This window comes from Perognathus longimembris, chromosome 8, assembly GCF_023159225.1.
Source record: "Perognathus longimembris pacificus isolate PPM17 chromosome 8, ASM2315922v1, whole genome shotgun sequence".
NCBI classification, from domain to species: Eukaryota; Metazoa; Chordata; class Mammalia; order Rodentia; family Heteromyidae; genus Perognathus; species Perognathus longimembris.
Window position 1 is genome coordinate 77,880,117 of NC_063168.1, and position 27,929 is coordinate 77,908,045.

Sequence of the window (27,929 nt, forward strand, 5' to 3'; positions counted from 1 at the left end):
AAAAAAAAAAAGAGTTGTCAGACTAGGCTGGGAATATGGCCTAGTAGCAAGAGTGCTTGCCTCCCATACATGAAACCCTAGGTTCAATTCCCCAGCACCACATATATAGAAAATGGCCAGGAGTGGCGCTGTGGCTCAAGTGGCAGAGTGCTAGCCTTTAGCAAAAGGAAGCCAGGGACAGTGCTCAGGCCCTGAGTTCAAGGCCCAGGACTGGCAAAAAAAAAAAGAAGAGTTGTCAGACTATTAGATAATTAACATAGTGGTTGAATAAATGTAACATGCATTTTGAGATATGTCCATATATATTATACATTATATTTACATATATATGTAGTCTTGGAAGGCAGCTAATGCTAATCTAAAATTAGATGATACCTTGTAGGGACAAAAAATGACTGCAGTTGAAATGTTGGAGCGGTATTTATACTGATTGTAAAGCAAAGCTAACTTTCCCATCTCACATCATGGATGTATAGTAGAAGTAAAGTAAATACAACTTTTCCAATCTGTTTCTTCCAATGATACAATGTAATTTTACCCAAAACAAAACCAAACTACCTCAAGTCTAGCAATTCATTTTTTGCCAGTTATCCTACAGCTAATTTTCTCTTATCTTTTTAGATTTTTGGATCCTTGACAATAGGTAGTTGTCCACTTACTAAAGGAGGGATTTACATTACTGACTATGAATGGTTTACTTCTTCTTGCCTGAAAACACACAGTGATGACTCCAATGAGCTATCTTCATCTTTTCATAGGAAAGACTGATTCTGTTGTTTTGGGGCTTCTTTTTATGTTACAGCCATAGAATTATACAGTTTTTAGATAGGGACAATGCCTGATTGCCTCATTTTACACAAAAAGAAAGTGCTTTGTCAACATAACTTCATATGTTTGTGTGGATGTGTGTGGACTCTCCTCTGATTAGCCCCCAACCATTGTGTTCAGATCTGATTGTGATCTGATGATCACAACATACACACACATCTTGAAACTGGAGCTCTCTACCAAGTTCATCGTAGCAACTTTGAAAAACGAAATGTTCAGTAAAGCTTAATAAATCAACACACCAAAACACTCCTTTAATTATGCCTTTTTTAAGTCTGTAAAGTTGTTTATACAAAATAAAGGATGTCTGAAGTCATCTTAGTAAGAAACTTTACAAAAACAAATGAACAAACACAGTAATTGTCTGGTCCCTGATTGCTGGGTTTTAATAATCCAGACACCACACAAGCACTAGTGTTGTTAGTGTACGCATGTATCCAGGAGTGGGCTGACATCTGCAGGAGCAGCCATGGCTTCAAGGTGGAGAGGAATCTTTCAAGGAATCCAGCTCTCTCATTATAAACTGCAAAAGACAAAAGGGCAACATTCATCACAGCCGGCTTCCTCCACTGGTAGAATTTGTGGTGATAGAGCCTCTTTGTATTTTTTTAGAAGTATGGCTCTTATTTTGTGAAGCACTATTTTAAAAAGTGTCTAGGTAAGTTAATATATGATTAAATTGGGGGGGAGGGCAACTTGTAGCTTCTCAAGCTTCCCTTGTTCTGTAAACTCCTTGCACAGCCTGCAGATGCCAGGAGCTCTGTGGACTCTGACCCTGAGGCTGAGGAAAGTGGTGGGCAGTAGGCAGTGGCTGTCACTCTTGCTAGAGGAACTTAAAGTTCTCACACAGGTGGAAGGAGGGAAAGGAAGAAAGAAAAAATACCTCACTTTAGTAGCCTCAGATCTGTTCAGCATGAAACTTTACTTTTTTTCTCTTGTATTTCAACAGAAACATAATTTCAGCCACACTTAAAGTGAAAAAAAAAAAAAAAACACTTCCCAAACCGTCACTGGGAAGCAAATAACTTGCTTTTAAAGAGAGCAAAGATAGACACATCCACCTCCCAGGACCACATTTTACAACCTCCCATTTCTACCCGGCCCCCATTCTGCCAGGCACTTCTCTTCCTAGGCAACAAACCTAGTGAAGGTAGGGAGACTGTGAGGAAAGGACAGATGGAAAGTGGAGAGGGAGGGAAGCAGGGGGTTGGGGATCCACCACGAGTGCTGGGGGTGAGATGGGGGGTTGGGGGGCTCCACCAGGATAGCTGGGGGTGAGAGGGGGAGTGCTGGGGGCGGGTTGGAGATCCACCAGGAGAGCTGTGGGTGGGAGCAGGAGGGTTGGGGACTCACCAGGAGCGCTAGGGGTGGAAGGGGGCGGATAGGAGATCCACCAGGAGCGCTGGGGGTGGGAGGGGAAGGGTTGGAGGAACACACCAGGAGAGCTGTCAGGTGCCCGGCAGCTCTGGCTCCCCCTAAGAAGCATGGTCCCAAAGCTTGCGCACCGGCTTCCCCGTGTCTTTGGCGCCTTTGAGCAACCGCCGCCCAGCAACTGCGGGTTAGGAGTGGGAGCTTTTCATCCTGCCCCGATCGCTTTCTGGTGGTGTAGTCGGAACACCGTTCCCAGTAAAAATCGCTGACTTGGAAAATGTCCAGCTCTTGCCCAGAAAGCAACAATAAAATGGGAACGTGCGCAATTGATTGGCAATACATTTTACAGGAAAAAAAAAAAGTGAAGGAAGTAAATCGTTGAGCCCTAGTAAATATGCATGGCCACGTCCAAAGAACCAGGTTTCCTGAAGACTTAGCCCTGGAGGCCGGTGCTTGGGACCCGGAGCTCACTTCGTTCTGCATGGCGCAGCGCACCGGAGGGGACCTCGCAGCCGTCGGGGCTCCAGGGGGCGCGGGGTCTGGCCCGGCCATCTCCAAAGGGCCTTCTCGTCGCCTTCTTCGGACCCCGGGACGGGAACAGTCCTGCCACGCGCAGGTCCCTGAGAAACAGACTGTGCCTGACTTATTAAATGTCTAGTCGATCAGGCAGCTCCTTTTTTTTTTAATAGCCGCGATCTACATTTAGACAAAAACAGATAGTTCCTGGTAGAGGCGTTGCTTCTCATCCTGTCACCAGTGACAGGAACGGGGGAAATGACTGCGGGAGAGGGACCGGAGGCGAGGGGAGGGCGCGGAGCGGCACGCGGGGCCGGGAGGCGGGGAGGGGAGGTGGGGAGGGGGACCGTGGGAAGGGGGGGAGGTGGGAAGGGAGGATGGGCGGATAGAAAATGGGGGCGGGGGGGGGGGTCTGACGAATATCCGCACCGGCTAGCAGCACTCAGCGGTTCTAATTAAAGCCACGCTCGGAGCCCGGGGGACCCGCCTGACGTCGGCGGTCTCGGGGATAAGAAGCGCCCGTGGCCAGGCGGGACTCGGTGCGAGCACCGGGCAGTCGCGATCCACCTCTAAGCACTGCGCCCCGCGCCCCGCGTCCTTGCACCCCACGAGCCCGTGCGGCCGGAGGCGGATTACCGCTCTGTCGGGCGCCTGCGGACCAGGCGGCGCGGGTCGAGACCCAGGCGCCTGGGCGCGGGGAACCCAGGGGCTCGGAGGCAGGTGATCGAACGCAGCCGCAGCAGGTACAAGCGGGGCCTTCCCGCAGCCTCCGGCCCGGAGTCCTGCCCCTCCGTGGCTCTGGACACCGGCGGGCCGGCGGAAGGAGCCTGGGCTGGAGCTGCCGACCTCCGGGAGGTTGTGGAAAGTTGTGCGGGCGCTGGTTCGCTCCGGGCACCGCGTGCGGGAACTTGGAGGGGGCGCAGCCGCGGGCCCCGGCGTAGGGCGGGGCGCAGAATAAGTGAGGGACCCGCTCTCCACCAGCGGGCCGGGCTGCCCCGACGGCCCGCACTGCCGCCTCCCTCCCTCCGGCAGCCGTCGCTCCAAACCGGACCATGCGCGCTCCTGGGCGCCCCCTCCTCCTGGGGTTGCTTCTGGTGCTGAGCTCGGCGGGGCCGGGCTGGGGGCGCGCGCAGCCCCGAGGGCCGGCGCACCGACAGACCCTGCTAAGGCTCCTCGTGGAGCTAGTCCAGGAGCTGAAGAAATTCCACTTGGGCGAGGCCAAGAAGCTCCAAGTGCTCGCGGAACCGGACTTCGCCTTGGGCCGCAGGGAGGCGGCGGAATACGGGGCCGACGCCGAGGAGCAGAGAGTGGGTAAGTGTCTGGGCAGGGTGCGCCCCAGCGACAGATGGATGAGGGTCCCGGGGCGGTGGGTGAGGGCCCAAGGTTACAGTGGGAGAGGGTCCCGGGGCGGTGGGTGAGGGCCCAAGGTTACAGTGGGAGAGGGTCCCGGGGCGGTGGGTGAGGGCCCAAGGTTACAGTGGGAGAGGGTTCAGTGGGAGAGGGTTCAGGACTGTAGACCCTGTAGGGAAGACAATGCCACCAGCATTGTAGGTCAAGGGGCTTCTGCCCCTTGCTCAGGATCCTGACAGTAGAGCCCTTCAGATGCCTAGTAACAAGATTCATATTTTCTTGCAAATAAAATTGACTTTGAGCACATTGTAAAAATCAATTTTGATTATTTAAAGAAAAACAAAGATTTTCACTGGCTCTCTTCCCTCCTTTTCCTCCCCATCCTCCTGTTCCCTTCCTTTCTTCCTTCTTTCTGGAAAAAAGAAAAAAACAACCTGGTAATAACAGGACGTTTTTGAGCCCCTCAAAGAACCATTCCTAGTTTACATCTAAAACTTGGAGCTGTTGCCTAGGTTAGGAATTTCTGCACAAGGTTGGCTTCTGGTATTTTGGAGAGGGAATTGTTCTCAGTATCTCATTTGCTTGAGAAGGAAATGGTCCGAGCTCTCCCCTTGGTGGAGCCCTTCCCAGAGCAGCTGCCTACGGGGAATTTCCCAGAGAAGCAGGCAAGCTTTTAATGCTTTCATGACACAATTAGGTCAAATATGATATGGTCAGTTTTGTGCAGACTGATTCAAGTGAAAAGTAAATGAAGACTGACATTGGGACGAGATCCCCATCCTGCATGTGGAAGACCCAAATGTCCATGTCCTTCTTGAGATGTGGGAAGGGACCAAGAATTATTTCTGGTAAAATAAAATGTGACACTAAGTGACATATTGGCTTTCTCTGAGGAATGGGAACTGACCACAGAGAACTGTAATAAAAGCAAAAACTAAGGCCTAGACCAGAAAGCAGAGTTTCTAAAGGAGAGTGAAAGTATGAAAGAGCCTTTTCCTGGAACCCAGCTCTGGTTCTAAACCATGCCAGTGGTCTATTCCCATTCATGCCTACCAGCCTTCATAGCAAGTGGTTTGAAAGGCATTTTGTCCTTTTTGCTACACATTTACCTTCAAGATAGAACTTTCATACATCTTTTGTTTGTAGGATCAGATTTTCTTTCTATAACATTGAAATACTGTGGAATTTGATTCCCAAGCTCTTCAAAATGAAGGGTCTTAATGTGATTTATTCATTGGAAACATGAAAAAAATAAAATTTTTCACCTTATAACTTTATAGTCTCTGAATCTATCATGGTCATAGAAAATAGATAATATCGGAACGTTATAAGTTGATTCTATTGGAAAAGATATCCCCAATCTGCCTTTACATTGTATTCTATGTAGGAGTCAAGGATTTTATATGATGCTTTGTAATTTGGCAGTGTGATTCTCAAAATTTTCTTCAATGTTCACTTAAAATCACATTTGATAAGTACTTGATTCAAACAATGTAATGATTTCTCTCCCCAGAGATTGTTCCCAGAGATCTAAGGATGAAGGACAAGTTTCTGAAACACCTCACAGGTGCGTATTCTCTCACTTCTCATCCCTCCTTGTTCCTTTCCTCCCAAAGCCTTCATGGCCATCTTCTTCTGTGTTCCAGGGCCTCTTTATTTCAGTCCGAAGTGCAGCAAACACTTCCACAGACTTTACCACAACACTCGAGACTGCACCATCCCTGCATGTAAGTCAATACCTAACTGACCAGCAGCCTTCCACACACTTCCATGCAGTAGGCTCTGACATCTGAAACGTGCAAGGGCCATGTCCATATCTGTCTGACTGAGTTAGGAGCCAGTACTTGAGCAAACAGCTAAATTATACAGCAGTGGACACTACACTGAAAAGTGTTTACCTGGAATAAGTGCTAATCTTTCCAGTCCATCTCCACAGTTCTGAACGGAGGCATTTTCTTTCCATCAGTAATAATAACCTCATCACCCAGGAATTTTATTTGCTATTTTTAAATTCTACTCTTCAGTTCAGAAATGTGAAGTTCCCGCTCCTGTCTAAATCTTAACCAAAACTTTCACTCTTCTGGTTTCTTTTCATTCTCTTTGGCTTGTTATGGCTGTTTATCCATAACACAGTATTTTATTTTGCCAAATAATTCTGTGTGCTCTTCGTGGAATCTTTTTCTTTTTTTTCTTAAAACCGGATGGCAACTTTCACTTCATTTAAAGCTCAAGGAGTAAAGCCATGACACACCAGGAACCTGGCTGGCTGCTTTCAGATAACCCGGCTGGCTGCTTTCAGATAACCCAGACATCCAGCAAACTAGAGCAGCCCATCCTACCTTCCAAAAAGCTCCAAAAAGTTTTACATGGAATAGGAGTTCTCTGCTCAGGCAACAGAACCATTCTGAATGGTAATACCTTCATTACAGGGCTGCTTTGTTTGTATGGGGACACTCTTCCAGGCACATGGCCACATCACATCTGTGGGTCTTGGCCCAATAAGGCCTTCTTACTAGTTCTTTTCAAACAAGCAAGTCTCACAGTGCAAGGGGAGCACACGCTCCCTGCAGAGTTCAGTTTTCCATTTTTGGAGCCCTGAACTGGTCCCATCCTCTGGGCTCTCATGTGAATCCTCTGTCCCATTACCCTCCTGTTTTCTTCTTTTGAAGAAGTATCCTCTGTTGAAAATTACTAAATTGCTTCCTGAAGCTACAGAAGCTTTCAATTGTTTAAATGTGAATGCATTTTGTTGACTTGGAACATTGGCTCTTACCTTTGAAACTGAACTTTTGGGTCATTTCGTACAATTCTTTAACTTGTGAATGAAGGACAAGTTATAAAGGACTGCCTGAGTGCTGTCACTTGGGCATCAGCTTTGGGCTCTTGTCCAACTTTCCGCAAAGCCTTTTCAAGGTAGCCATCTCCTTTTCTGTAAGCCTGAGGTCCTGGTCATAGCTTCTCCTGCACCTCTAGATGTCTGGAAGTCCGAGTCAGCTGTGCATGAGATTTGGGGCTACTTCCATCTCTGCTGAGAGTATACAAAGCTCAGGATCTGGCACTGGGCCACTGTAGGCAATACCAAGGGAAATCCCTGAGATCCTGAAAAGCTAGACTGAAAGGGACCTTGGAGCCTTCTCAGGTAGTGCGGGCCATGAGAGCTTTGTGGAATGCAAGACTAGGTTCCTACCTATCCCAAAGAACAAAATCTGCATCTGAGATCCCCAGGTTATTCAATGTGCATTAGGGTGAGAGGGACATTGCCAGAGACTTTGTACTGAATGAGATGGGGACCAACTGCAGTCTCCAGAGCTGTTACACATGGGAGTGGATTTGTGAATGAGATCAGTCCTTTAACTTAAAACCCACTCACGTTTGGTACATATTTAGGAAACTACATTCCTAAGAGTGTGGGAGATGCGCAATAAAGAAGTGATCTACAGGACCAGCCCTCAAACTGAAGGGTATATATTGTTAATATTTGGAAGGCATGTTCTTGCAACTCAAGTTAGCTTATCTAGCATTGTATAGATTTATTATTGTCAGTTTACTTTTCATCCAGGTTCTGAGTATGAACCTTTAAGCCCTTTCTATTCCTCAGAAATAAAACTTAAGTAGTCTATAATCAACTATAGCTTTCTACTGAACTTCATTTTGAAGAAATTCCCAGATATAGCCACTACACTTTTACATGTGTTTCTGAGGTAGCAACTGGCAGAAGAACAGAATGGGAATTTATACAGAGAACACCAGCATGTGATCAGAAATCAGCTTATTGCTTCCCTTCCAAGTCAATTCCTAATGTCTGCAACAGTAGTTTCATTTTTTGTTTGGAGTGAGCCTTTCTTTTCCTTCCCCTTTCTCTCTTTTCTTCCCTCTTTCCCTCCCTCCCTCCTTCCATCCCTCCGTTTGTCTTTCATGTTGGACCTAGGGCTTAAATTCAGGGCCTGGGCACTTACCCTAACCTTTTTTTCAAGGCTAGCACCATAGTTTGGGGTGGTTTTTTGAGACAAGATCTTGCTATGTAGGCTAGGATGGCCTCAAACCTGCAGTGCCACTGCTTTATTTGCCTCCTGAGGTCCAGGACTCCAGGCATGTTACCATACCCAACTGTTTCTTTTACCTAGCTGTTAATTTTGACTCAGAGTGCTAATGCAGAAGTCTTTGTGTTATAGTTAGCTCAGACAGGACTCAGTCTGTAGGTGAACTGAAAGTTAAGTCACACAAGAGTGTAGAAATATGTCATCATTCCCTAGAAAAAACTCTACAGTCATCTCCATCAGCTTGCTAGCCATGTGACCAAGGGTAACTGTGTATAAACCTTGGTGCATTACCAGCATACCTGAAGGACCACAGACAAATGTATCAGGGCCCATGATTACAGATTTCCACATTGCTTCTGAGTCAGTGTAGGGCACTATTTGAAGAAATAAATGGGCAATGAAGTTAATGTACTTGCAAAAACAAAGCCACTGTATGTTTTTGCTCTGTAACTGACAAAGGTCTGTGATTTGTTTTCACTGTAGACTATAAAAGATGTGCCAGGCTTCTAACCAGACTGGCTGTCAGTCCCATGTGCATGGAGGGATAAGGTAAGTTCCCAAAGGGTCATGGTGGTGACCCGCCAATCAGAACCCCATTTGGGATGTAAAAAAAAAAAAAAAAAAATCCATGGGGGTATAAAATGTGAATTCTCTGGCGAATGTAGCCTATTCTTAGCAAACTTGACACAGTCAAAAAAAGTCTGTGAGCAAAAGGTGCCCCCTGCTGGCCATTCTTAGTGGCCAGGCAGTGTCACTATCCACACTTCCCACAGCTGATTTCAACTCCGAGAACCTGGACGAGGCACAAGTTTGAAATCATGCATACTTAAGACTTTCCCATGTTGACTAGCACTCATAAACAAATACAAATGCTCCTCAGTTTACAAGTTACCTCCTGATAGATCCACCAGTTGAAAATGCTTTCCATTTAACTCACATCTAGATGTGGCTGCTTGGGAGCTGTGGCTTATAGCCACTGCTCATCACACACAAGAGAATGGTACTGCCTATCAACCCAGGAACAGGTCACACCCAAACATTTTTTGCAGAACTGGGGCTTGAACTCAGGGCGTGGAGCTTGCTAGGCATATAAATGCTCTACCACTTGAGGAAGGCCTTCAGTTCTTTTGCTCTGTTTGAGAGAGGGCCTTGCTATTTGCCCAGGTTGGCCTTTAGCAAGATACAACTACTTATACTTCCTCATGTAGCTGGGATGACAGGCCTATGCTAACACACCTAAGGCTTTTTTATATTCAGACTAGATTTTGAGAACTTTTTTGCCTTGGCTGGCATGGAACTGCATCTGATCTCAGCTTCCCGAATAGCTGGGATGACAGCCATGTTACCACTGCATCCAAATATTGGTTGAGAGGGAGGTCTTGTAAACATCCCTACCTCCCTGCCCTGGATTGGTTTTGAACTACGAACCTCCCTAATCTGTCTTTCAAATGGTTAAGATTACAGGCATGAGGCACTAGTGGTCAGACTGGGTCAAAAGGAGCACTATCTTTACTGAATGGGCATAGCTTTTGCACCATGGCAAATTAAAAATCAAATCATCTACACGGTCCACACAACCTTCCTCCACAGATTTTATAACATCTGATAAAGGTCTGAATTAGAGTATTACTATTAGGCCAAAAAATTTACATACATTAGCTGTCTTCTGTAAATGTTGCTCTCAGTGCTTTACAAAATAGTGGCAGAAATGTGAGTGCACGTTTCTCATTTTCACTCATTTTCCTAATGCAAATGCTGTGGAATTCAGGCACTTAAGACAGCTTGGGAAAAACTCTCAATTTCACCAGTTTGATACTCTGTGCTGTGCGTGTGATAGGCACTGCTAGGGTTAGGGTGACTATACTTCTTGGTCCATAAACACACATGCATACTGAAATTCCTTGTTTACAATGTTACATGGCTGCTGTTTACAGGTCTTGTAGAATTGAGTAGTTATATGAAACCAAATGTACTTGCTTTCAGCTGCAAAGGAGCAACGTGCCAGGAACCCTGAGAAGTGCCTTGGAAAACAACAGGGAGCAGAACCATCTTCTTTACCATTCCCTGTGGACAGAGATTTATTTTTGCAGATAGACTTCCATAATTCCCTTGTTTTGTACGTTGACACTGTGCAGATATATATTCAGTAAATAAGTGTACTTGACAATGATCCTTGTCACTATTAAAAAAACAACAAGAAAACACTCTACATTTGATGTGTTGTGCTAGAAGAAAATATTTCATTTTCCTGGTTAGGCAAATGAGAGTATTTCCTTAGAAACATAGTCAGAAATCTTAAAACTATATTTTCATAGAGCATACAATATGACTTGATATTGTTATTACTTTTGCAATTAAACTCCCTAAGTATTACTTGGAACTGCACAAAAACTTAAAAAAACTAAGCCAAAAAACTTCACGTTTTGGAGAGAACAGAGAGTATAAATCTGCATATATCCAAACGAATCCCATTTATCCTATGTAAGAATGTAAAATAGCATCCCAGCTATTGTGCAATATGTAAATAATGTAAATAAAAACAAGTAATAAATGAAATGTTTGTCATATGGAATCTTCAAAGTGATTTTAAATGCTAAATTTAGCTCTAGGAATTTGTGACTTGCACATCTACCAAGAGATTCACTGGCATGTCACAGAACTTAGGAGGCATAAATCAAACTTAAAGGTTCCTGTTTGCACAAGAAAATTGGCATTTTTTTTTTAAGTAGAGGTTCCTAAATACTAGTGACATTTCCTGAAAGAGCTAGGCTTGATTTGATAATTGACACAAGTAAGCGCATCTACTATTCCCATATCTGTTATGACAAGGCCAAACAAAGAGTAACTCTTTTAAGACTTCTCAGCAGTCCCAGACCTTTATTGGTAGAGTTTAAACAAATTTAATTGATCTAACTACAAAGGTCAGTTTCATTTAGCAAGGCCATTAAATCCAGCAGTGTTTTCTCACCAGCCCTTGTAAGATGGTGCTATCTGAACCAGCACTAAAGAACAACACTAAGTCCTACATGTTTGAGGACTTATTTCATATATATGGATAAACATTAAAGAAAACTAGAATTTTACTTGAATGCAAGAAGGAATTTGAGATGAAAAACAATAACAAGAAACCTTTTGGCCTCATTTGACTATTTCCTATTCATGGCTGACCGCTTAAGTTTTCAATTCTTTTAATTTACCCAAGTCCCAATCTAACCTGCCCTCCTAAGTTTTCTGTATGTACCAGTAATTGCCCAGAAGCCAGACATGGCTAGCAAACCATTTTCCCTCAGAAGAGACCAGGTTAAGCTCTGTCCTCTGGCAAGTCAAGGGCTAATCAGTCCTCTGCTATAGGAAATGGCAGCCCTGGCCTGGGAGGTGCCATGCACCCATGCCTCCTCTCTTCCTATCAGCTTTTGAGAACAAGTCACAATTTGACTAAAAATTCTCCAGGATTAGAGGTCAAATGAACAATGAGCAGGTCGCGGTTAAAGCAGCCTCTCACTTGCTGAACCTGAGGCCTGGCTGGGGCACTGACTCCGTGAAGGACAGCTCTGGCAAGGACGTTTCTAGGCAGTTTCCTGGAAGTTTCCTATAACCTAAACCCACTACATGGGGCAACAATGTGCAGCCTCCCAAACATTTACTTCCCAATGAGGATAATACACATACCACTACTGACCACGTGAGAAGGAACACATAAGGGCATGTTTGCAAATGCTTTTTACTTGTCAATAACAAAGCAGACCAACAGCAGATTTATCTTATATAACTCCATAGTTGTTTATTTTGAAAACAATCTTTTCTGAAAAATCCTTATAATTTGAGGTGAGCTAATTGATGGTAAACCAAAGTTACCTGTTTGCCTGGAAGTTACTAAATGCTGATGAAAGAATAGTTACCAACATATCATTACAGCACATCAACCTAATGGGACCCTGCAATTTTTAAAACTTCATGGCTGGTCAATTTTGGTTGGACACTTGAGTTGCATGTGTATGGAAAACATTCTCTCCACTTACTGAAGGTAACTTGCATACAAATGTACTTCCAATATAGAATTCAATTCTTAAAGGCAAAGTGGCTCAAATTGGAGCAAATAAGCTGACTCCCACAAAATAAACTAAATACAAAGCAACAAGTAGTAAGAATACTAAAGATTTATTCACCAGTCTTCCTCATATTTTATGTTGTTATTTTATATTTTGAGGCATGTTATAGCCCAGGCTGGCCTTGAACTTATGATCCTCCTGCCTCAGCCTCCCTAGTGCTGGATTTATAGGCACCACCATGCCTTGCATCTTAAACATACAAGTGTGCTCTATGAGTAAACTGAGTTAAAACATTTCTGAGAGCAGAGGAGCTGCTATCAGTACAGCTATTGTGACACTACAAGAGCCCAGGTCAGCAAGGTACAAGGTAAGCAGTAGCACTGGGCAGTGCTAGGCATGCAACATGCCAGGTAGACCACACTGTCCAGGTCTTCCTGAGCTCAGGTCATTATTACTTCACAGGGTTGTATTTTGTTCTTCCCTATTTCCTTGTTCCACTGTTTTGTAATCAGGAGAAAATAAGTCAATTAACTTCTTGGGTAAATAAAACTAATTTGTCACCTACAATTATGTTTAAGATAAGAGTAAGTCAGCTGAAGAAACAACAGGGCTGGGGCTAAGGAAAGCTTCTTCACTTAGGCACAGGACTAGTGGGCGAGTTGTTGGCTTGGCTGTGGGCAGTGCTAACCTAGTGGGCCTTCTCTAGGAAGGCCTTGCAACACCGGAGGCACTGCTGATACACCAGCTCGAAGTCGGAGTCGTTTCCCTGAAAGGATAGGAAGAAGAAACACTAGCAATGCTTATGCATAACAAAGATGTCCTTAAGAGACCACAGCCTGTTATTTAATAAGACAGGATATAACTTGCCCATCTTTATGCCAGCCCCACAACCTGAACTGTACTTACATAATAGGGATCTTCAATAATGAGTTGTTTTTGTGGATCATAGCTCCCAAGTAGTTCAATTTTAGCTTTGCAGTTTTTAACTTGATTACTTTTTCTATTCAAATCTCTGCAAAATTGAAACATGAACTTATTTTTCTGACCTATGGTTTCAAGTTAAACAGGGACATCTGCTAAGGATTTAAGAAATATTGTTATCAAAGTCCAGCCAACGTGACCTGAATTGAAATGAAACATAATCCTTTGTAGAGTTGCAGGACCCCCATGCAGCTGTGTCAGCTCTGTCTCTCAGGCAGCAGCATGCAACAATAGCACCTTTTCACTGATTCTGCCACACAAAGTATACACTTTTAAGTTTTCTTCTGTTTAATATATTTTGACACAACTAAAAAAAAAGGATATTGTTTCAGAGATAAGCAAAGGCAATAAAAAGGAACTAAAAAAGCCATGTATGGGCAGGCAAGGGTGGGCCAAGTAAGGACTGGAGAGAGGAAGGCAAGTGAGGAAGGACAGAGGGTGGGTTGTGGTTGCAGTGGTTACTGCAGTGCATAAGGTCTTCCACATCCACCCACCACTCTAGGAAGTAGGGGAAGTAACTTTAGGCTCTGTTCCTTAATTTCTTCTTTGATAATAATCTACCCATGAAGTGCTAGAACCTACAGAACAAATCAACACCACAGTCACCGCTATCTAATAACCTAGTCCATCAGTTTCAGTTATTAAAAAGTCATCTTCTATTTTGTCAGACTTAGTGGGAGAAAGAGGAGCAATGTTCATGGGGGAATAAGATAACAAAATACCACAGTCCATAAATCACTATAGCGGTAACAAAACCAATCAATGCATTTTCTTCTACAATACAGGTCACAACTCCAATGGTATTGAGTTCCTTCTGGAGTTAGATCTTTATAAACAGACTGCAAGCAATGTCCTGCTATTCTAAATAAACAATACTGTACACTGTAACTATCAATGTACAATAATACTAAGATAATAAAAGGTCAGTTTGGACAACAAACCACTTGGCCTAATACTGAACTGAGAGAGGGGGGAAAATACTCTTTAAAATATGATTACCTCAGATTGCTTTCATCCATACACAGCATGTAGTCGAATGTAGCAAAGTCTTCTTTGGTGACCTAAAATTGAGTAAATAAGTCAAAATAGAGGTTCTACATTTATATCATGGTCAGAAACAGTAGTTTAAACAAATACATTGTATTTAAGTCTATTACTCACTAACCCACTGAAGTAAATAACTCAGAGGACATTTTTTAGGTTAAAACATAGTTAAAGTATTTCCTGAACTACATTGCAAAATTTCCTATCACAGGTTCCTTGGTATTAACTACATAATAGTGTATGATATGAACACAAAAGTTCCTCATTAGTTTCAGTCCCCTAGGAACAACTGACACCTGTATTTCTGATGCTTTACCAAAATGCCTCATACTTAATCCTCTCCATTCTCTATTCTCATAAGCACCCAATGTCTTAAGCCATGGTGATATACACCAGCTGAAGTGACGAACCTTGTCCTTGTGGGACTACCCAAGAGGACAAATGCCCCTAAGAAAAAAAAAGCAGAGAGGAAAATTACAAGAAGACTACCAAATATGGGCCAGGAAGGGACTGACTGGCTCTCTATAATGTAGGGCTTTCTTCTCTCTGACTCAAAATCCACAAGTTAGGCTGACACAGAAAATGGTTCTTCCCAGGACCTTTGCTGACTAATCTGAAAACGTACTATCTTCTGACATCATAAATGTAAGCCTATTTAAAATGTTAGTGAAAGAATTATCTGTGGATTTTTGACTATTATAATGATGGAATCAAAAAGAAAAGGAAAATAAATTATCAAAACCCCATTTCAGAACAAAAGTGAAAATAATTTTTAACAATAAAGCTTCAATAACGAATCTTCCTCAACAATAAAGTCTAAAATATTAAGGTTATTATGGTGGCACATGTGATTCGATTGATTTGGGAGGCAAAATTAGAAGGATCAAAGTCCAAAGCAAGCCTAGGCAAAAATTAAAATCAGGCTGGGAATATGGCCTAGTGGTAAGAGTACTTGCCTCGTACACATGAAGCCCTGGGTTCGATTCCCCAGCACCACATATATAGAAAACGGCCAGAAGTGGCGCTGTGGCTCAATGGCAGAATGCTAGCCTTGAGCAAAGAGAAGCCAGGGACAGTGCTCAGGCCCTGAGTCCAAGGCCCAGGACTAGCAAAAAAAAATAAAAATAAAAATAAAAAATTAAAATCAACTCAGTTGTGTTGGTTCATGGCTATAATCTCAGCTACTTAGGGGGTGGAAGCAATAGGACCGCAATGTAAGACCTGAAGAAAAGCATAAGATACCATGCAGAAACCAAACTAAAAACCAAAGGGACTGGGGGTGTGGCTGAGAAATGCATTTAAATATATATGCATAGTTGTAAAAAGAAATTATATAAGGAACACTAAAAACCTGGCCAAAGGGGATAGACCAAAACAACATGAGCGAAAACCCAAAAAATGTTCACTGCACATTAAAAAAAAAAATGCCAACATTTATAAAAGTAGGTACTTTATTTTTAGTGTACCATTTAAACAAATACAAAGTTCTATACTGTATTAACATTTCACAATTCTAACTTATTTCAAAATCTATTAGAACAAATATTATAATACTAAATATTATATTACTTTTCCAAAGTAGTTGTGTTATTGCTTATTTGGGACTCAATGTAATTAATTCATCCTAAAAAATGCTTAGGAACTTACTAAGTCAATCAACACATGATTTTTATTTTTATTTTTTATTTTTATTTTTTTTTGGCCAGTCCTGGGACTTGGACTCAGAGCCTGAGCACTGTCCCTGGCTTCTTTTTGCTCAAGGCTAGCACTCTGCCACTTGAGTCACAGCGCCACTTCTGGCCATTTTTTATATATGTGGTGCTGGGGAATTGAACCCAGGGCCTCATGTATACGGGGCAAGCACTCTTGCCACTAGGCCATATCCCCAGCCCAACACATGATTTTTAGATGTTAAAATAATTGAAAAAGAGAAGGAGATTTGATTTACATCTTACAAAAATGCACAGTAAAGCATTTCTGCTTACAGCAAGACAGGATGTAGCTTCTGCAAATCAACCCCATTATCAAAAAAAATAGAAAACACACAGAAATCAAAATTCATCTTCAAAGTTATAAATATGCTCCTCAGCCATGACTTGGCTCTGCAGGACACTCTCTCTCCAGAAAGTATTCAGCTTTGTAACTGTAACAAGAATGCATCCACAAGCAGCAGAAAATTAGGTCTGGATGTGTTCCAAATGCCCTAAGCACCTAACAGTGTAGGCTTTACCTCCAGACTTCTGTGGGCATTGACTGAACCTTACTGCAGAGATCGCAACCTTTACACCCCAAGAGTAGCTTTAACTCTCAAGTTATTCAGGCTGTCCTTCCAAACAACTTACTGTTGAAAAACATCCAGCCACAGTTCAGGAAGCATTCTTTAAATCCCGTAACAAAGCTGCTGACATTAATGACTGAACAAACCCTTACAGCACTTAGCCATTTCAAAGGAACAACAACAAAAAATTAATGAGCTAAAACTTCCCAAAAGATTAAATCAGAAATACTGTCTTCTACTTCTGTCTTCTTAAGAAAAAAAGAAAAAGAAAAAAAAAGGCAGATCTCCAGGGCTGTTTCATGAGGCTGTGTAATGCTGACATTTGGAATACAATGCTGGGTATAATTCCTTCAGAACCACATGCACGTGCCATACCCTCTCTACAGCAGCACCATCTAACTCCAAACTTGGAATTCTTCATGTGTCCAGCAAGAGAGAACAAGAGAGACAAGAGAGAACAAGAGAGAACAAATGCTGGGAGGAGTAGCCTGGGGACTCTCACAGAGCTGACTGAAGAGAATGTGACCTTGCTAAGATCCCACTTCAGCAGAGAAAGGCAGAAACAACTTTTAAGATCACCGCTGTAGGAGTGGGAAGCAGCTGTCACGGGATTCAGGAACTCAGAATGTGCCTGAGTTAGTGAAGTTTACTGAACAAAGGAAAGTATATACAACAAGAGGAAATCTCTACCTACCTGACCACAGTGATAGCTCACATTTAAGACACAGCATGAGTTAAAGAAATAGCACCTTAAGGCTATGCTATTTATTAAACCTACCTTCAAAGTACTATAAAAACTAAGATTTACAAAATACTAGAATACTTATCACACAAGTTGTGGCAAGAGTAAAGAAAAAGAGCATATAAACAGAGCCAATATACTGACTTGCATCCAGTTTTATTATATACTCAGGGTACAAAAAATAGACCTTAAAATCAGATGGCTCCTAATTTGATGGACTATTCAAAATCAAGCCATATCCTTAGGCAGTGGCAAAGACTGGCCAGGTATGCAAAAGACTGAGATCAAAATGAATAAATGCTATGAAAATGTTTAATTTTCTGTTCAATGAAAATTCCATTTAAGATATGGCAAAACCTTCCTTATTTAATGTAAATGAAGAACTCTTAAGAGTCCTTTACACCTGTTATCTTCTGGTATATATTAGTACAAAGCTATCTTCATTGAAATTGTTACACAATAGGAAAGCTCAGGCTAGCTTGTAGCCATTGCTCTTCCATTATGATTTATGTAACCTTTATGTACATTTTAGTACAGAATCCCAGTCATGCAAGTCTTTCAGAAGTACACTAAACTTTAGGCTAATTTACCCTATACAAACACATCCATTAATACACAGGCCTGGTCAGTGTCTCACAACTTTTCAGGTTATGAGATTCTATGCAGCAGAAATTATAACAAGATCTCTTCTACCTGTCTTGCCTTATGGGCTGTGCTAATGTCATGATTTCTTAGGCAGCTCATAGCTCTTGGATCTGGGGCACGACCCACGTTCCAGTCAGAAACAGCACCGCTGTCAATGGCCCACTGTAACAAAAAACACAAGTCAAGTTCTAGTACAGTACCTGTCGGGCAATGTGACTCATGGGGATGCCATGCTTCCTCATGCAGCTCTGCCCTCGATAGTCAGGGGGATTTCCCACTTCATACGTGGATGTGGCCGCACTGTCTATCCTCCACTGTGGGAGAGAAAAAGAACGTTCCAGCACTTCCTGCCCAAAGGTGTTTAGGCTGGCCTCTTTAAGATACTGAATGGTACTTACATTATCCGAAACATTTTGGTCAGCTACAAGTTTTCTGAAAACTGCTTCTGCGATGGGTGACCGGCAAATGTTACCTTCGAAAGAAGGAAGAGGGCACACAAAGTGTTAGCTGTGGTAGAAAGGTGGACAGTGACTCCTAACATGAAGGCAGTCCACCCTGTGTGTCTAAGGCAGAGTGGCTGTAATTTTCCTTGTGGAGGGCCACAGGCCAACACTGCAGTCTAGGGTGAACCCTCATGTACAGCAGCCATCAAACACAAGTACAGTGATGTTACCAACTGCCCAGGTACAAAATAGGAAGAAAGTAGTAATAGTCAAATCACCCCTTACAAGGATGCTAATGAGCCAGCAGGTCATGAAATCAACAAAGTAGGTTGCAACTCTTTTTTTTTTTTTTTTGCCAGTCCTGGGGCTTGGACTCAGGGCCTGAGCACTGTCCCTGGCTTCTTCTTGCTCAAGGCTAGCACTCTGCCACTTGAGCCACAGCGCCACTTCTGGCCATTTTCTGTATATGTGGTGCTGGGGAATTGAACCCAGGGCCTCATGTATACGAGGCAAGCACTCTTGCCACTAGGCCATATCCCCAGCCCCAGGTTGCAACTCTTAGTTTAAAATGAAGCATCAGAACTGGAAGTGCCTGTCTCCCCTTCCAGCAGTTGGGGGGGGGGGGTCTTGGAGCACATCACACTTGAGGACGAGTTAATTCATAAAACAACACCCAAATAAACAAATATGTTTAACTTTAGTCAACACGATCTACCCAGTGATCATGTACAAAAGCCCTATGCTAGGAAGAGTGTAGCTACCAGAAGACAGCCAGCTTGAGGTTCAAGGTTAGGCCTTCCTGCCACATCTGCCCATGACTTCTGACAGCAATAGCCAAGTTACAGTCCCCAGAGCTGCTCTCACTCCATTCTAGCTGACTACAAATCTGGAATTTTCACAGACCCTGTGAATCTATGAATCTCTAGAATGACTCACCATACTCAAGAAGTTTGATACACATGTCACAGTTTTACTAAAAGAAGATACTGACTGGACCTAGCCAGAGAAGGAGAAAGTACAAACTACAAAGTTTCTTTGCCCTTGGGGATGATGAGCTCTCTTGCCACAAATGTTGACAGTACTCCAAGAGTACTACTGTTACTCAGAAAACTCACTCTAAAGCTGGTAGAGAGGACTGCTACTGAGATTTAAAGAAGAACAACTAATTAACTGAAATGGTCATGTGGCTAAACTCACTTCTGTGTTCTCCCCCTGCTGTATGTGGCTCACAGGGCTTCTAGGTCAAGACTGTTTCTCTCTGTAGTATAAAGTACAGGGCCACTGTAACAGACACTCTATTACTCCTAGAAAGTCCCCAAGAAACTAGAGGTGACTTCCCTAGAGCCAACAGAAGGGCCACACAGGGAAAAGGACAAAAGGGTCAGCCCTGTCCATGGGGAGACACAATTGGTATAATCAAAATAAAATAAATGCAGACAAGCACTATCCTACAGAAGCACAGAAAGCTAAGTTTTCTACAAAGACAAAATTAAGGAAAATTCTGACTAGACAGATGAAAGGTACTAAAAGGCATCAAGAAGCAATGTATTCAGGGATGGCAAGAATTAAGGGTGCAATTATGCCGGTTCATGAACAGATGGCAGTGGATGCACGCAAGGAGGCCAGGCCTTGGCAGTCTTAACAACATACCCAGGTCTAGACTCAGTACAGCCTGCAGTACTTGTAAGCCCCAGGGAAAAGGCAACACTATCAGTTCAACAAAGAGTTAATACCTTACTACTTTTGAACTACGGCACACAGATGGAAGCTATTTACAACACAATTCCTTGCTACAAGTTAGGAAAATAACTGCTGACCCTTTAAGAGAACATTGGAAGAACACAGAACTGAAGGCAAAGAAAACATCTATGAGGTGAATATTAAAAAGCCAATGGAGAACAGTGTGAGGTAGAAAGGTGTGATCCCTTTTCTCATTCATCTAAGCATCACCCACTCAATTCTAACATGACAGGTCAACAAAAGAAAAACATGACAAATTTAATCAACTTTATGTGCCACAGAAACCTTCAGAATGAAAATGCAAAGATTGTTACAATTTCATGCTAAGATTCAATGAAGAATGCAAAACTGTGCTCAATGACAGGACAAAGACTACTATGTGATGGTGAAAGACAGAGCATAATTCAGCAAGACAGATTATTCTTGACTTCTCTATATAGTATTCTGTCTTCCCAAATATGGGGCAGGACCCTACTGAAATGAAGGTGCCCAAGGAAGGAGGAGTAATCCTTCTAGGTGTACGGCTTGAGAGAGAGGAATTCTTTATTCTTACAATATGCCTTAGAGAAATTTAACTTTGCTTCAAGGATAAGAAATAATAAAGTAGAAGATCAGAGACTTTGTTCAAAGTACTCAGCAAGATAAATCACCATATTTTGGGGTATCATGTAAGACAACATTAGGAAATACTACTAAGGTGGCTATAGACAATGAAGAGAGGAAAGTGAAACAGAAGAGGGAATACTACATGACAGACATTATCATCCAAAGCTGGACTCTCATAACTTTTGGTAAACAAGATGAAGCAGAATCTTCTGGCATGTGATAAACACTAATCTCCCAGTCCCTAGACCAGTTCACTTCCACTTTCCTCAAGACCTGAGCCCTTTTCATATACATTGTGGTTTTCTATGGCTGTAAAAAACTACCTAAGACAAGAATTAACTTTAAGTGACCTCTATATACTAGTGCATGTCATGAATTTTTCCTTTCCACAATCTAATTTTTGTTCTATTTTTCAACAAGTATTGTCATCAGCAAACATCTTATTATTGAAAGCCTTCCTAAGAGTATATGATCCCTTCACTTGTCACCAGAGTATACCCTGGCAATACGTTGACACCTAACACTGTATGCCAAATCAGGATGTGTTATTTCAGCACTCTAGAAATAGTAGATGTCTACATTTCAGCACTTAAAAACCACAATAAATAGATGAACTCTAGGCTGGGCATGGTAGCTCATACCTGTAAACCCAGTTACTTGGAAGGCACAGATCAGGGATCACAGTTTGAGGCCACAAGGGGCAAAAAGATAAGACTTCACCTCAGTATGCCATCTAGGATGGCTTGGAGGGAAAACATACATACAGCCACACACAGAGACACACACAGACACAGACACGTGCACGCAGCCCTACCAGCTAGGGTTGTGGCTCAAGAGATAATAGTTTCTACCTATGAACAAGCCCTGAATTCAACCCCAGAACCACCACCAAACAAGCCCTACTCCACCTTTTTACGAATAATTATCATCAACTGTAAAAATAACAGCTTAATTTTCCCATAATAATACAAAAACTTGAGCCAGTCAGTGATTTAAGGGCATATTCACCCATACTTTGCCTCCAGATAGTTATACTTAAAGCAGTGTTATAAAGTATAGACTGAAAAAAAGCCCTACTGCAAAAACCACAAGTAATACTAAGTGTAAAATCAACCTAAAAGAGCTCCAAATGCTAGTAATTTGCAATCTGGTGTCTCCAGATTCCCAAGGTTAATACTATAAAATATGTTATTAAAATCCCTAAAGACTGAGGATGTAGCTGTGTGGCAGGGACCTTTCCTAGCCATATGCAAGACCCTGGGTTCAATCCTGTCCACCGATAAAAACAATAGAAAATGGAACACAATTGGCCACCAGCAGAACCTCAGTCTTTGCCTTCAGAACAAGGCCAGATAACTACGCTTCTCTTACTAGCCACACTGGCTGGGGCTCAGATCAAAGCCACCTTCCCCAGTAGTTCTATGGCTTAAGAGCACAAAATTCTTCTTACAACATTGCTGAAATAAGAAGCTCTTCTGCCCAACCAATAGCCCAAACACTAACAAACCTCTGCTGCTTTTCTATACTTCGGTATCAAGAGCCTAACTAAAGGCTCCGAGCACACAGCTCCAACTGTCTCCTCTCCAGAGTGGGCTACTATATAGAATGCATCCATACTTCCCTCCACCAGATTTTCCACCTCACTAAGCAAGGGCATCCTCATTAGAACCAGCCCCTCCTTCAGTCTAATCTCATCGCTGCAGCCGAAACCAAATTACATCCCTCACCATCCCTGCTCCAAACCTACAATGACTTATCTAACCCACAGCAAGCCCAAGTCTGCACAGAGCCTCCTCAAATAGGGGTCCAGAAATTACATCTCTTGGCCTACCACCTTTGTATATTGCACAGAGGGCCATGAGTAATTTTAATTATTAACTAGTTGAAAAAAATGCAAAAGTAGAAAAACGTGACATGTAGCAATTAGGTAAAGTTCTACTGCTGGTGTCTATGAATAAAGTTCTACTGGAATATAGTCAAGTTTGATAATTTAAGAGTTGTCTGGGGCAAAACCACTTGTTTCCTCAAAGCTAAAATATTCACTCTGGCTCTTTACAGGATATGCCGAATCAGGCCTACAGCATCCACTATGTGTAAGGACCTAATGTCTCTACATGCATCTGGAATCATATTGGTTTTATCTATGGAAGCAGAGAAAACAGTCAAGTTATCTGCAGGCTCCTCAGATGCAAAGGAGGACCCTGGTTGAGAAAGACCACCTGGTCTCCAGGCCTGGCCACAGTGGCTTCCCTATTTGGGGTTATGGCCAGTAGAACTGCCTGAAACCACACCAGCTGACCAGTCTGGGCCAGAATGAACATCCCTGCTCATTCCCTTTAAGTCTCTGCTCACAGGTCACTTCAGGTGAGACTTGCACCCCACTCACATCCCACTCCTGGTTTTTCTTTAAGTGACCCAGCCCACTAGAACTGCTCAACTGACAAATAGTAACTGAGATAGTTCTGAAGTTTTGTCTGTGGTGTTCACTACTCTACCATTTCCAGTGCTTGGCATATAGTGAGTTGGAAAAGAAAGTTGCTGCATTAAAGAAAAATATAGGCAAGCATATGCTTGCCTATTAATAGCCATTATGCTAAAAAAAATCAACATTAAGAAAAAATAAACACAGCAATGGGACACTGATAACTACTCAACCTGAAACAAACTGTTTAATAAGTCTGCTGATTTCACCAGTTGGTGTTCATTAAGGACCTCAAAACGTAAATGATGGTCACTATCAACAGGATGGGCTGTTTACATTTTGCCTCATAAAAGTCAACTACTACAAATACTTAATGAGGTTTATATACCATACTACACTGAAACTGAAAAAGAAAAAGGAAAATATGCCACAGTTATTACAAGAAAGCTAAATCCCACTAGGATCAACAGGTTGTCAAATAATTATAATGAAATTTATGGAACAAAATGTCTCAAGGGCTAAAGGAAGCAATATACTCCTTTGAGGAAGCAAAGGGGTATATTTGAGTTTGACCTTATAAAACACAAGGTTTTTCCAAGAAAACAGTATCCAATAAAAGCAGGGCATCTTTTTTTTCAGATTTTTTTCTTTAATGACAAAATTGCACAGTTTATTATTTTGAGACAATTGTTGCAGACATAAATATTTAAAAATTTCTAAGCAAGGTGCTTTAACAATAAAAAATTTTAAGTTAGAAAGCCAGTAACTTGGATTAAAGCTCATACAGGATCCCAAATTAATGTGGACTCCATCATCTCCCTATGTTTTGCAAACAACGCTTTTAATAATACTTTTTATAACACTAACGGAGACAACAAGCTGAAACTTTTTCAAAGCACACAAGAAATGGTGTTATCACATTTGAAGGTGCTGGAGGGGTGGGAGTGAAGAATTCTTTTTACTACTTCTCACAAGAGAACAGCCACTAACAAGACTAAAAACAAAACAAAAAAAATAAACCCGAAAGGCAGTCACTTCCCTAGTTTGTAAAATAGTTACAGTTTGAGAAGATCTATAACTTTTGAACAGAGCACCAGTTGCACAACAGAATCAGCTTTCCATACTGCATAAAAATTTGTGAGGTGGTAAGAACCATCAACTATCTCAGACATTACTACATGGTCTTTCCAATTTTTTTAAATATACATGCAAGGCACATTGATATAAAAATAGATCTCTGGCCAACAAATATATTAATAAGCAAATTAAAATTTTGGTTCTGCAATATTGGCAACATCAAAATATAACCCAGGTAACTGGACCACAAATCTTTCCTATTCCTCCAATAATGTTCTCTCATTATTTTGAATTCCATCTCCTTCACATTTGAGTATGTGCTTGAGAAATGACTTTTCCTTTTGTCAAGTAGCATTCTTAATATACTTAAGTTTATCACCCTAAGTAAAAAAAAAAAATGCTAGAGAAGCAAAACAGTTTGAAACTTTTGAGTATATCTGACTGGTACAGAACAGCATTACTTCTTCCTGGACACAAAGTCTCCAGCTAAACTAGAGTTGACAATTGTTTTCTTTCTTAAAAATCAGTAACAAACCAATGATACTATTTCCTTTAGGTCATTCTTCCCAATTCTTTTTGAGGCAGGGAGGGAATAACAGAAACAAAGCTAAAATATTTTCAGTAGTCGAAGACATTTTAATGCCAAAAACTGTGTTAATAGAATTTTTATTTTCCTAAGTTATTGTCCTTCATAGACCAATACCAACTACGATTAGTTACTTGTACTAATTTCCTCCCAAAGGGCATTATGAACTTCATTTTTGTTAGTGACTGTGCTACAGAAAATGTATCAAAGCAAACTATGGTATATGTACTGTATACAGTAATGTAAAAAGTGCATCACATTTTTTATTCAGTTCTCATAGCAGCAGCAGGCTTAATCTAACAGTTGTTTTCATTCTAAAATTGCAATACCTAAATGAAATGTATTCAAGATCTTGAAAGGATCCTCTATAAAAGATAAATGACAACAGAATAATAAACAAGGGCAACTAAAGGCATTCGATCATATTTACATATTAAAACCACTTGTTAACACCAGATCTTTACACCTAGCAAAAGAAATGTATTTTTAATAAAGCAGACTCTACTAAAGCAGTTATCCATTTTATAAGCCTTTGTTTAGCACCTGAGGAAAAAAGGGCTATGTAATTTACCTCAAATTGGTTTGTTGATCTTCAGAGTACAACTTTGATATATAGTAAAAACAAAAACTGAACTAGGGGGAAAAAAACCTGTAGCTATTAAGGCTGTAGAAAAGGGATACTGCAGAACTATAAAATGGCTTTAGAACTGACATAACAAAATTTTATGAGTAGGAAAGTCTGAATCAGCAATCCCATCATGTATAGATGGCTGTTCATTTCCAGCCTGTAGCTACTATTGGGCAACCCAATGTAAAAGCAATATATCTTTTTTGACTCACTGGCTGTTGATTACAGATGCTGGCATCCTTTAACTACTTTAAGACCTTTCTTGAGCAGCAAAATGGTGTGAAATTTAACTCATAAAGCAGTGTTGTTTTTTTATCAGAGTTGATACTTATCATTCTTTAAACCAACTCAGGATAGTCCTACTTTTCATACATTTTAACTGTTTTTTGATTAGATACATTTTAAGATACCCAGAAGCCCAACTTTTTCACCATGAAAATAATCCTGATGCTTTGTCAATAAAAATATTCATTTTAAGAAGTTAATCTATGTGCCTCTGACAAACTTAAAGCAGCTATTTATGCTTCAAACTTCACCCTCTGCCCTTTCAAAACACTATTTTGAGAGGGAGATAAATCCTTCCCTTTCAAAAATCTTTAGTTATGTATGGCAGGGTTAACAGACACTATCCTATCAATCTACCTTGATGTATGCTATCAACATTCCTTATCATAGAAACTGTTGTCCACATGTATTTTCATCCCACACAGTGTACCAATTCTCCATGGTTAGCTATTAAGAAGGATCATGTATTGAATATACATGTCCAGGGGCATAAAGCAGGGCATCTTAATAAGAGCTGTATTTGGATCACGCCAGCAAATTTGGGGAGACAGTACCCATATGATGTGGGTGGAAACAGGTAAGGAAGGGCAGCAAAGTTCTGGCAAAAGTCCATCCTAAAGAGGAGCTGCTTTGTGCTGTAGAAAATGGGTATCTCAAAGAATTGGACTACTGACAAGTTGGGCATTTCCTCTTCAGGGACTTGAGGCACTGAAAATGAGTGCTGAAAAGTAAAGAGTGGGGCTGGGAATATGGCCTAGTGGCAAGAGTGCTTGTCTCATATACATCCTAGGTTCGATTCCTCAGCACCATATATATAGAAAATGGCCAGAAGTGGTGCTGTGGCTCACATGGCAGAGTGCTAGCCTTGAGCAAAAGGAAGCCAGGGACAGTGCTAAGGCCCTGAGTTCAAGGCCCCTGAGTTCATGGTCCAGGACCGCCCCCCCCTCCCCCGCCAAAAAAAAAAAAATTAAAGAGTGAATTCTATTTTGGGTAAGGAAACCTCAACGTGGAAATCCTAAGAGTCAAACTAATTCTGAGAAAGCATTTGAAGGATTAACGTTTAAAACTTCAATTTTCATGCGCTTGGCTGGAGACCAAGGTTACAGAAAATGTGGAATACTGAGAAGCTGGAACCTAGGCCTTCATCTTCCCTTGGTTGATATTCCTAATGTAAGGTCCACCCCCGGGAGGGCTCCAAGCAGATGGCCTTCACCTGTTTTAAGTCTGCGCCCAGTACCTGAGTTACCTAGGTAACTGGCACACCTGGAGGCCATTACCTCCTCCTTCTCTGAGGTCACATCCAATCCACCTGACCATAATAATCAGGCTTAAAACAGTCCCCGCTCTCTTTCCTTTTCTCTTACTCTCTTTTGCTCTCTTTCTCTCTTCTTCCTTCCCCTCTGTCTCCACATGCCTCCATCTTGTGTGGGCTGGCAGTTTGCTTCCCCCCTCCCCGCCCCAATAAACTCCTTTCTGCATGAAACACGTGGCGGGTTTCCTTTCCTTTCTGGATAACCTTACACCTAAGAACTGCAGCCCAGGGCGCCGCCAACCAGCCAGTGCAGCTACAGCTGGAGCGGTCCCGCAGAACACGTCCTCGAGCAGCGTGGGGCCCTCCCGGCACAGCGATGGAAACCAGGGACGCCGGCCGGCGTCAGGGCCGTGCTGCCGACGCCAGGCCGCCCAGGACGGCAGGCGGTGGTCAACTTCTTGAAGAGAAAGGACGCGTGAGGGAGGAGCGCGGATGAGTGTGGACCCAGGCTGGGGAAGAGGGCCAGGTGAGTGCACTGGGAGCCCGGCCCACCCAAAGCCGCCTCCCCAGGCCAAAGTTTGCATCCGAGTGTGCAGCCTGGAGCACACGAGCGTTCCCAGCAGCAAGAGTGTTAGGCGGGTAAACCCTTACCTAGACACACGAATAGTACGGATTTGGGGCTCTGTTCCGCCATCTTCCTGGGTGGTCGCTGGCGCCTAAAGACCACGTCGGCGCGTCTTCAGGCAGCGCATGCGCACTGCGAATATCCCGCGCGCCAACGCACTTGGCTTCCCTGAGTAGGCGCCGCTCGGTAGGCGGGAAGGCCCGGCATCTCTGGGGTGGGCGTGTCCTCATGGGCTGAGGGCGGGGTGGTAGGCGGGGCCACAAGGCTAGGTCAGGCCTGCTGTGGTTGGTCTCGTCCGGCAGGTGGGTGCTGCTGATGCAGGCGTGGCCTTCGCGCCCGGGAGGGGCGGGGCGTAGGGAAGAGGGGCGGGGCGGGGCACGGAGGCTAGAGCTGCCTGCGAGCCCTCAGGGGCGGAGGCCCG

The 27,929-nt window shown here is 42.7% G+C and overlaps 2 protein-coding genes across 6 annotated transcripts; one reads left to right on the forward strand and one right to left on the reverse strand.

Moving 5' to 3' along the window:
• Positions 1 to 1,053: 1,053 nt before the first annotated feature.
• On the reverse strand, positions 1,054 to 27,703 carry Acp1 (acid phosphatase 1). 3 transcript variants are annotated; one of them, XM_048353478.1, is made up of 6 exons: positions 27,535 to 27,703; positions 18,243 to 18,316; positions 18,045 to 18,158; positions 14,135 to 14,196; positions 13,061 to 13,166; positions 1,054 to 1,351 (listed from the first exon to the last, which is right to left on the reverse strand). In XM_048353478.1, the coding sequence occupies exons 1-6, from the start codon at positions 27,575 to 27,577 to the stop codon at positions 1,304 to 1,306; spliced, it is 447 nt and encodes a 148-aa protein (XP_048209435.1). In that variant the 5' UTR covers positions 27,578 to 27,703; the 3' UTR covers positions 1,054 to 1,303. The 3 variants fall into 3 exon arrangements, with proteins under 3 accessions (XP_048209435.1, XP_048209434.1, XP_048209433.1); XM_048353477.1 differs by lacking the exons at positions 1,054 to 1,351; positions 18,045 to 18,158 and adding exons at positions 12,768 to 12,920; positions 17,893 to 18,006 and having other exon boundaries at positions 27,535 to 27,702; XM_048353476.1 differs by lacking the exon at positions 1,054 to 1,351 and adding an exon at positions 12,768 to 12,920 and having other exon boundaries at positions 27,535 to 27,699.
• Alkal2 (ALK and LTK ligand 2) lies at positions 3,741 to 12,007 on the forward strand. Of its 3 annotated transcripts, XM_048353481.1 has the most exons (5): positions 3,741 to 4,026; positions 5,579 to 5,632; positions 5,712 to 5,792; positions 8,589 to 8,654; positions 10,089 to 12,007. In XM_048353481.1, the coding sequence occupies exons 1-4, from the start codon at positions 3,768 to 3,770 to the stop codon at positions 8,651 to 8,653; spliced, it is 459 nt and encodes a 152-aa protein (XP_048209438.1). In that variant the 5' UTR covers positions 3,741 to 3,767; the 3' UTR covers position 8,654; positions 10,089 to 12,007. The 3 variants fall into 3 exon arrangements, with proteins under 3 accessions (XP_048209438.1, XP_048209437.1, XP_048209439.1); XM_048353480.1 differs by lacking the exons at positions 8,589 to 8,654; positions 10,089 to 12,007 and having other exon boundaries at positions 5,579 to 6,608; XM_048353482.1 differs by lacking the exons at positions 5,579 to 5,632; positions 5,712 to 5,792; positions 8,589 to 8,654; positions 10,089 to 12,007 and adding an exon at positions 4,215 to 4,424 and having other exon boundaries at positions 3,741 to 4,114.
• Positions 27,704 to 27,929: the final 226 nt, after the last annotated feature.

What these genes read in the sequence shown, in the direction of transcription:
- Alkal2 (XM_048353480.1), top strand. Translation starts at nt 3,768, where the DNA reads ATGCGCGCTCCTGGGCGCCCCCTCCTCCTGGGGTTGCTTCTGGTGCTG. An exon ending in CGCCGAGGAGCAGAGAGTGG is followed by an intron (nt 4,027 to 5,578) that starts GTAAGTGTCTGG and finishes TTCTCTCCCCAG; the next exon opens with AGATTGTTCCCAGAGATCTA.
- Acp1 (XM_048353477.1), bottom strand. Translation starts at nt 27,577, where the DNA reads ATGGCGGAACAGAGCCCCAAATCCGTACTATTCGTGTGTCTAG. An exon ending in ATGGATGAAAGCAATCTGAG is followed by an intron (nt 13,167 to 14,134) that starts GTAATCATATTT and finishes TCAATTTTGCAG; the next exon opens with AGATTTGAATAGAAAAAGTA. An exon ending in TTATTGAAGATCCCTATTAT is followed by an intron (nt 12,921 to 13,060) that starts GTAAGTACAGTT and finishes CTATCCTTTCAG; the next exon opens with GGAAACGACTCCGACTTCGA.